Genomic DNA, 10356 nt, shown 5'->3' on the forward strand with positions numbered 1-10356 from the left:
CCCGCGAGATGTATCTTGGGTCTATCCCAGGGCCTCTACCCAGTATGACATGCTTGGATCACCTCATTCGGCTCCTTTTAAGTGTAGGAGTATCAGCTCTACTCTGAGTCACTCCTGAATTACTGAGCTCCTCATCCTATCTCTAAGCGAGACAGTCTCATTCTTCTTATTGCAAATTAGTTGAACATTAAAGCAATCTGTAAGCAGCTGTTATGTGCCATTTAGAGTGTGGACACACACTGGACTGGCAGGCATAATAACAGAAGAAACTGCTGCTGAGTGATTTTCCAAATTGAATTCAACAAAAAGACAATCCAAAAGAAAAAAATTACACCAGCAGGAAACGCAAGCTCTGGAAACAGCAGGGAGTGATAAACAGAAAGACAGCACACATACTGACCACCCCCAGTTCTCATTCCCAGAAATGCCTATCCTTGATTCCTCTCCTCGCGTCTTACTCCATCTCACAAAGATACGAGCAGATGAGACGAGGGAGAGACACGAGGAAAGAGAAAGACAGCGGGCATTTAACAAAATGAGACATCCTCGCCTGTGAGCCTCGTTTTAAAGCGATGCCAATTAAATTTGATGCAACTGCATCAAATATTCCTGCATTTCATGATTTCTGATGCAACAGTGCTCGCGACATGATTTATATTTAGGATCGCAACGCGGCTTAATGTGAAGTGATGCCATACGCTTTTTAAAGTTACAAACAGAAGCAATACAGACCAGAAAGTTGGATCATCTTGAAGTAAAATCACTTCAACAAATGAGTCACCTGTGCATCCTCATTAATTTACATCTAGCCTCATTTCTCCTCTGTCCTCCTTCAGTGACCACTGAGATGGATTTTCAGGACACAGGCAGGAGGACAAAGGACAAAGGAGACAAGGACACATAAGCAGTGAAATGAGAAAAGTCGCAGAACTCTGGAAGCAGCGAGTAGTGAAAACTGATGCAGACAGTGGGAAAGATAAGACTGACAGGGCTGACTGGACACAGGTGAAAACAAATTAGGGTGGGGCAACAAATCAGAAAAGTGGGAAACAAGACAAGCACGGGAAGCAAAAACAAGTGGGACATGCAACGTATTTAATATTTTCAGAGTATGAAATACTTTTAAAATGCAGCCAAGAGAAAACATGAACTAAAATTCGTAACAAAACCTGACAGCTTTACCTCTTGATGCTGTATTAATCCAAATCCTTCTCCTTTTTAATCCTTTCAGCTCAGTTTATTCCTTATTTCTTTTCAAAGAGAGCTACTAAAAACTCAATACAGCAGCAAAGCAGCCTTTAAAAGACTTCATTTTAGTAGCCAGCCAGAAACCATTTACAAATTATGCATTTTTTCAAATGTTTCCAATACTCCTAATAAGAGGAATGAAGCTGAGTTCATTTGAGTGATAAGGTCTGAGATGATATTGATTAAAATATCCAAACTACTCAACAGTTGTATCCAGTCTTCCATAACACAGCTAATGCACTCCATCTCTACACATTTAAGTTCATCTTTATTAATAACTGTGGTAGCAACTGTAACCCTTTATTAGCTCCTGACTATCAAAGAGCGTCTTGCCTGTGAATACTGCTTTCTCATCCAAATGTACTAATGTCGTGTTTTACTGGTCCTCTTATAGGGAGGAGGGTGTCCTCTCCTCCTGCCTGCCCTCCCTTGTGGTTCGTGTGCGATGATGGGGAGTGTATCGAGGAGAGCAAAGTGTGTGACTTCACCCCGCATTGTTCCTCTGGAGAGGATGAAGCCAGCTGCCGTAAGGATCTTATATCTGAGTTCACACATGAAAACAAACCAAATCGCACTGGTATGCTCGACTGAGCGACAGGCAGCATGAATTCCTGTTCATCCACTTTGAACCATATTATTACCTTAGTTAAATATGATTTCTATTTTTTTAATTATCTGATACCACATTCACATTTTAAGCTTCATATTTGTGGCGAACGAGTTTGTTTTTGTTTTTGCATGATACATTTCTTATTAAATGAAAAAAAAACACAAAAATTATAAATATTTTAGTTCAAATCACATTTACAGTACCAAATGTCTTTAGGCACTCATTTCTTTATATTTTGCTTCCAAGAAACCAGACTTTCTCTTGAGCAACAGCTCTTCAGGCTTTCTGAAGGTCTCAGAGTTTTTCTCACTCTTATTCGTTTGTAGTCAAGTTCTTATACTTGAACATTTTCTGGGGAGTTTTAAAAAAACTTGTTAAGCCACTTAACACAAACCTATAAATTATTCAGTTTTTCAATTTTTCATTAACAAAGGCACCTAACTCATAGGAGGAACTAGCATTGTGTCTGCACATAACAGACTACTTAGCAAAGAACCAATTTTAAACTGCTTCTTTGGTCACTTTGCTATTAGCAGTCTGTTGCAAAAACAGATCATTTGTTCCCGTAAAAAAAATTCCAAAGATAACACAGTTTGAAAAGGATATAAATAAATAAAAAAGGATTTTTGCAACTTAAGGTGTTTCCCTACAAACTATTAGCTGAAAAATCTGTGCAGCGTGTCCTAATAAATTTGAGAAAACTGGACAAGTGAAGGACAAAAGAAGAAGTCGATCCAGCAACAATCCAGAAATAGTTTTAGTGGAAGGTTGGCTGTGAAGAAGCAACTCTTAAGGTAGCAAAATAAGGAAAATCAATTTTTTTCAGTTCAAATCATCACAGTGAGTGTCAACAACAGGGTGGATTTATGAAAGAAGAAAACTACCCTCAGATTTGGATACAACATGCAGTAGCACACGGGAAGCATTTGATCGACAGCGGCTGAAATTTTCATCGTAACAATGATCCCTGATCCACTGGCAATGCAGTCAAAGCATACCTGGACAGAAAACACACAATAGCACACCATTAATCATGGATTGGCTTCTCCAGACCGCAACATTATTAAAGCAGTGTGAGATCATCTTGACAGAGAAGAGAATAAAAAAGCAGCTGTGTGTTTGCACATTTCACCACCAACAGCCAACAGCAGACCTACAGTAGAAACTGGATGCCAGAGTCAATACAAGAAAACAGACGGAGAAAACAGATTGGAAATGGTTCATAAGAAATACAAAGAGAACCTGGCAACTGAGTGGTGAAACAGCAGGGATATATGGGAAGACTTATTGGTGGCAGGTGGTTCACAAAACAGGTGGAGGGAAAAAAGGAGGAGAAGTAAAACTGAAATTCATCAGAACGTCTCGTTTTAAATTGTGGCCTCCAGTTTTCCTATTGTAAGTTTAATCTTTGGGAAATCATCCTGTTTAATGTAGAAGCTTTTTTTTCAAAAGTTAAATCCATTCAAATGATTAATCTACGTATTAAAAATCTTACTCTGCAGTAAAACTTGGGATTAAGTTTGTATTATTGACCTTTTACTCATAATTTGACAAAGCATGCTCATTTCAAGGCCCAGTAGAATCACTTGAACACTACAGTCTGATAAATCTTCTGGGAAACATCATGGGATGTGGCTGAAAATCATCTGTTAATGTTAATTTCACATCCAAGCCTCACCTTTATGTAACTTTGTCCTTTATGTCAATATATTTAGCCTCTGAGTGTGACTTTAAGAGTGATTCTTGTGGCTGGTACGAGCTTACCCTCGGCGATGGCTTTGACTGGGTCAGGGGCTCATCGATGGAGGTACCTCCAGACTACTATGGTCGCCCACCACCACTGGACCACTCCACGAACAGCACTGAAGGTAAGGGAAATAAACACACCACAAACCTGCTGTAGCAATGCCACCATGTGAGACATGAAGCCAGTGAGAATGAGAAGGGAAATGCGGTAAGCCGATAACGTGATTTCACTGGATTCTAGCCAGAAAAAAAGATAATATTATCCACTGATTAAATTGAAGTTTTGTGGAAGAAAATTCCCGCACTGTCTTTTGTGAGATAAGCACTTCATGGAGAAACGCTTTCTCAGCCGTCTGAATAATAGAAAGGAAATCGACATATGCTTGTACCCATTATGCATATTAACATTATTTACAGAAATAAACAAGACTCTGCAGAGGTCTATTCGAAGTTTGTGTGGCACAACATGCAACTGTATTTTTATGCCTCGTCGCATCTTCTTCCCTGAGGAGAATTAAGTCTATAGGGATGGATTTTAAAAGCAGTCTTCTTGAAGTCGGACTCCACGCAGGCACCATCTGTTGTTGTTCTCACGTAGGCTGTGTGAAGATGCTGTGAAAAAACTGCTCTGTAAGGTGGCTGTGCAGACTCTAAACTGAAGCTTTGTGAAATAATGACACACATCCTGGTGGGAGCATCTGTTTGAGGATGTAGATGACTGTGACCGCTCAAAGACTTATCTCGGGTGTGACAATGCGCAGGTATGTGGTGTGTTCAAAGAGTGATTATTTGGCAGTGGGACACCTTATATGAGCCAAGAAAACATTTCAACTTCATCACACCACCGCCTCAAACTGTACAGCATTAGACAGCATGGTTTCACCAGCCTATTCAAGCTGTTTGTGCCTTTCTAGACTTTTTAAACATGAGAACCACCAACGCTTTGCTCTGCAAAGATAAACACTGCATCTCTTATTCCAGTCTTCTATACTCTAAATATTTGTAATGTATTAGTAAGAAAGGAATCTGATTTATATTAGACTATGCAAAAGATGGACACCATTACATCAGCTATTAGCTATGAAAGTCCTGTTTATCAAGTCTCAAAGTGAGTCTTTTGGCCTTTATGTTGATGTTTTTCATGGTTTTATTGGTTTCTTCCATATTTTGAAACCTAGTGCCCTCACATTTTGCTGTTTCTCATGGGAAATCACCATAATTTGCATTACTTCAAACTTTAATATGAATAACTAATTCATGCATCCATCCATACATACAATTTCAGCCCATCTGTATCCACAACCTGGCAAGCCATACCTAATAATCCAGTTAAAGGTGTGTGTTTGAAACCAATGCTATGAAGTGCTTTTTTCATGTTTTAATTTACTTAGAGAAGCATGGTAAATAACTTTTCTGTTATAATTTGTCATTAAAAATTGGAAACTTTTAGCTGCTCCCTCATTTCCCAGTGGATCACCACAGCAGATGGATCCATGTGTTTGATTTGGCACAGATTTTACACCAGAAGTCTTTCCTGACACAACACTCCCATTAATCAGACCAGGCATCACAGAAGCATGTGATCTCTTCTCTTAAATAGGTAAAGAAAGATTTGTTGAGGGAATTTTACAGAAGTTTGTAGAAATGTTTAATCGATTTCATGAAGGAAAAACTATCCTTTTGTAAGATACTAACCCCAAGTTGAACGAGTGAGTGTGAGTGTGAGAGTAGAAAGAATTTGCTTGTATGAATTGAATAGTTGTGAATGTTTGAATGAGGTAAGTTGTATAAAGTGCTTTGAGTGCTCAGATAGAGTAGAAAGCTCTATATAAGAACCATTCCATTTACCAAACTAATCATCACAACACTTCGCAAAATGACGAGGACATTATCTGTTCAAATACTCAAAGGTCAGCTTCACTGTTCTGCAGCAGTTATTTTTAATCACCAAGGAGAGACTGTGACCATATTTCACAGTTGGTCTGGTCCAGAGTAAGTGACACTAATCTTATTAAATATCTTCAAGCTCTTAATTACAGCAAAGATTGTTTTAAGTTGTTGGCTGAAGCATATAAAACAGCACTGCTGTATTATTATAGCCACTATGTGGTTTTTTTTGTTGCATCTCTGGTAAGAAAGAAAAGATAGAACCTGAACTAGAATCAAGTTAAAGAACTTTTCTATTCTGTGCCTACTTGCAGTTATCTTCCAGCTGAAAACTTCTTTTTTCTCAGCTTTGTTTTTTAAGCTGTATTATTATTATTATTATTATTGTGCTGTTTGCAGAACGGCATGATTTTATGATTTGTGTGAACGCTGCTGCACTGACCGTTTCTATATTTGGCTCCTGGCTGTTGGCCAGCAAGCCAACCTGTGTGATCCACAACATCTTGCTCTGTGCTGAAATTTAAAAGAAGAAGATATATAATCTCTTTTACACTAGACATTGTATTTCACAGACATCCCAAAGGAAACACAGATAAAATAGACCCGTAAGGGAGCAAAAACAACAACAACAACGTGGGAAGATGTTTAACTAAAAGAACTTCCATAAGAGTTTCTGGTCAGTGACTCACTGACTGTCTGGTGAAGCAAGTTGTTTACAGAACTTTTAAAAAAGTAGATGCTGAATAGTAATTGTCATTTCTCATTGCAGGTCACTTCATGTTTATATTCAAGAACAGCAGCAGTCTGTTTCCAAACGCTGCTCTCCGAGGACCGCGGTTCCAGCAATCGGCTGCTGCCTGCACCATGACCTTCTGGTTAGAGTCACACTACTTTAAAGCCAGCACATCACAACCAGTCTTCATTTCTTTGTCAAGCCCACAAAGTAGTTTGACAAGATTCATTGCTATGAAAACACGCTTTTCCACTTGCTGTCTCTCTGCTTTCTACTACTTGTTTGATCTCGTTCTTACCTCCACTCATCATTTTACCTGTCTCAGTTTTGCACTCTAAGCATATCTCATCTTTCACAATCACACACAATAAGAAGTATCTGAATCTGTCCTGTTCTGACAGTTTTATGGCCCCTGAAGGTATATGTCTAATAACAGATTATAGTTTTCCCCTGAGTGATTGGAGAAGTTCTCCAGGCAGAAAGCAGGAGCTTTATAAATGGTCTTTTTTTTTTACTTCAGTGTCCTCAGGTATTATGTCCATTGAGTATTTTCACTACAGTATGTGGATGAAGGCAAAGGTTTCAGGTATAGCACGAGGGAATGTATCCATTCAAAATTAACATTTTGTCTTCCATCACTGTCTTATTCCCCTCAGGCATTATAATTCAGGCATTTCTGTGGGAGCTGCTGACATGTCACTTCGAATCGAAGGAGTTGAAAACCGCACTGTCATATGGAGAACATTGTATGACCAAGGACCCCACTGGAACCAGGTCACCGTACAGCTGGGACGCATCACCCAGCCTTTCCACATCTCCCTGGCTAAAATCAGCCTCGGCGTGTTCGATGGAGTCGCCGCTCTAGACGATATCGCTTTCAAGAACTGCTCTCTGCCTCCGGCGGTGGATGAGTGCCCACCCCACACACATTTCCACTGCGTGCACACCAAGGCATGTGTGGAGCATCTGCAGCTCTGTGACCTTGTGGACGACTGTGGGGATGGATCAGATGAGGCAGGATGTTGTGAGTGTCTTTGATGTTTGTTCTGGATCAAAAGTAAAAGTACTCGTCATAGTGTTGCATCAGTGTCTACAGGGCATTCCCCTGTCTTAGCTTGTTGAGATGAAGCTACTTCATTTAATTTCACTTGCAACAGACTTGGTTTATAAATGCAGAAATAATAAACAAGTTTAATCTGAGGCATTCAGCTCATAAAAATATCTGTTTCTCCTTCCAAGAGGACTATATTCTTTGGTGGAGGAATTGTTCAGATATTTTACATAAAGCTGCTCATCTCTAATTTCACACATTAAAATCTGTTTGCAGGTCCTGGGTAGCGTTACTGCAGATATGAAAAAAGTTTTTAAAAGTTGCATAAAGCATTTTAAAGCTCCTTACTTCTGCTTAACGCTACATTAGCTGCTGCTGCTGTGTTAAAGCAGTAGATCTGAAATGGCACTGTCTGTGGCGAAGTTAAATTATGGGTAAAACGTAGTCATGCATTCTCAAGTTCTGCTTGTAGACTGTATATGAAAATATTTATTATTTTCATGTGTGGCCAGTAGACTCTGCTGCACTGATTCTGGCACTTTTTTGTGTGTTTATCAATGTTTATCAATGTCAGTCTGGAAAATTCAAGTTTTCTTAACGGTAGATAAATACAATTAAATGGACAAAGACAAGATGTTGATTGCGTTTTATTGCTTTATATTGTTGTAGTTTTGTCTGTAGTGAATTTCTCTCTGTCATGTGTCACAGCTCCAGAGCTGCAGTGTGACTTTGAACATGGGCTGTGTAACTGGAAACAGGAACAGACTGGAGAAGATGTTTTTGACTGGACCATCTACCAAGGCCCGACTCCATCCTTTAACACAGGCCCTTTGAAGGACCACACATTGGGCACCGTCTATGGCCACTACCTCTACATTGAGGCGTCTGCCCCTCGGGAGTTCAAAGACACGGCGGTGTTGCTCAGTCCAGTCTTCAAACCCACCCACCACGATGGCAAGTCGTACAACCACTGTGCTTTCCGCTTCTATTACCACATGTTTGGAAAATATGTGTTCTACCTGGCGGTGTACTTGAGGACCACTGCTACAGGCCGTGGCCAGATGCTGTGGGTGAAATATGGAAATCAAGGAGACTTCTGGCACAGGGAGACTCTTTACCTCAGCAGTGCTCAGCCTTTCCAGGTTAGCTAATGGTAGCATTCACATAGACATCATTATAAAGCAGTGTGGCATTTTCAGTGAGGTATTTACACGTTTATTTCACGTTTGTGGGATTTTTCTTGGATGTTTTAACCTTTAAGCATCATTTTAAGAGCATAATTGGTAAAACATGTGATGTGTTCAATTTAATCTGTGACTATTGTTTTAAAAAACCGACTTTCAGACAGTACACTCAATACATGGCAAAATGAAAATACGGAAATAAGAAGAAAATATCTCAAAGTTCTGCTTACACAGTGGTTAAGATATAACTCTTAGGTAAACCCTGTGATGTTACAGTCTTGGCATCCCACTGTGAGTCATTTGCTTTTGGCTCCCTTGTGTAATCAAAGTAGATATGCACACATAAGCTCTAGGTAAAAACAGTTCCCTTTGCAGACAACGCCGAGACATTAGTGAAGCAAAGCGTCTGCATGGAGTGCACTCCACCATTGCGTGATGAAGATCCATTTAATAGCTTCACTGCTTAACATCGATCCCTCAAGATGGATGTTCTGTTGTCATTACTCATGAGTGAGTATAACTTGACAGGCAGTTAAAGACTTTTGCTCTGCTATGGCAATGAAAACAGCAACTCTGTGTGTCAAGTCAATTGACTGCAGAAAGGGTAAAAGTGGGAGAAAAACAGACACTGATGAATTAAATTCAAATTCAGAGTGATCCATTTGCTCCCAGTGCAGGCAAAGTGCCATGAAATGACAAACTCTAAAAACCGGGCATCTGAATAGTCAGTTGTGTCAAATTCATCCTTTTACATTTCCATTAAGACTGAATGTGGTCAATGTAAGAACAAAAAGACATACATCATTGCATTTCCTGCTTAAATCATCCAAATGTGATAATATGAAAACTTAAACTATTAAGGTGCCTTATTCTGCACGTATGTAGGATCTTATAGAGGCAAAATTATCTGTAAAAACATTTCTGTACTTTTCACGTTCAAGCTGTTTTCTTTTTAAAACCTGATAAGAATCTTTGTATTCGAGTATTTCTAAATGATACTTCCCTTTTTTTGCAGTCACAAGCATGCAAGTGACTGCTGAAACAACATCTCTGAGAAAATTGTTTAAAAAAGGGGAAACACACATATAACCTGGATAACTGAATGCTTTCTATAAGAAAAATTCAAGTCAATAATTAAATGAAGAAATATGCGTCTAATTTATTGGCATTTCGGCAGTTTTAGATAAAGGAGGCTTTTGCCAAGTATTGATAATTGTTAATTTGCATTATTGAGCCACTAATATATCGAATCAAGTTGTCCGTTGTAGGTACCAAGGTGCTGCGCATTGCAACAAAAACCTCTATGTAAACTTGTTTTGGTTGCTAGCAGATTGCTGCTGCCACTCAAAAACTTGAGAATTAGTGCCTTACTGTTAAGCAACAGTAAGGCACTAATCAAGAGCTTAGAAAGAAAAGCCTCCAGACTTCTTTAAGTTTCTCGCAAGGTGGTTTCTGGTGCACCACCATGTACCTATTTGTGACCAGTTTCACCTTGTCAACTAGTCCCTAGGCCTCTGTGCCTGAGGCCTTGCAGAACAAACACACAAAGCTAATGTTAGCAAATTTTAGCATGTTGCTCAGACTGAAGGTGATATGATTAAACATTTTTAAAAAAGGGTTTTTTTCAGTGTTTCCTCCGTAAAACTTGTGTGTAATCTGTCTGTGTGCAATATTTTCTGCGGTGGCCCTGAAAGGCCAAACAAACTGCAACTTAAGAAAACACCAGCAATAAGAAAAATGCTGCAAAAGCACACAAAACACAATGGAAATAGGAAAAACGACAACGGAAATAGGAAAAATTCAAAACAGAAATAGGAAAAACGAAAACCGAAATAGGAAAAAACACAAGGGAAGTGTTTCTGGGGAGACAATAACCCGACGGACCAGTTGCAGGAAC

General features: G+C 39.3%; 1 protein-coding gene across 1 annotated transcript in view; it reads left to right on the forward strand.

Moving 5' to 3' along the window:
• malrd1 (MAM and LDL receptor class A domain containing 1) overlaps positions 1-10356 on the forward strand; it is a 64026-nt gene that overhangs the window by 12052 nt on the left and 41618 nt on the right. Inside the window, exons 6-10 of the mRNA XM_013912315.1 lie at positions 1643-1774; positions 3574-3726; positions 6261-6366; positions 6881-7248; positions 7984-8417. Coding sequence (XP_013767769.1) covers positions 1643-1774; positions 3574-3726; positions 6261-6366; positions 6881-7248; positions 7984-8417 — 1193 coding nt within the window. The remainder of the gene's footprint in view (positions 1-1642; positions 1775-3573; positions 3727-6260; positions 6367-6880; positions 7249-7983; positions 8418-10356) is intronic.

Source organism: Pundamilia nyererei, unplaced genomic scaffold, assembly GCF_000239375.1.
Source record: "Pundamilia nyererei isolate P.nyererei 1_Seehausen unplaced genomic scaffold, PunNye1.0 scaffold00087, whole genome shotgun sequence".
Taxonomy (NCBI): domain Eukaryota; kingdom Metazoa; phylum Chordata; class Actinopteri; order Cichliformes; family Cichlidae; genus Pundamilia; species Pundamilia nyererei.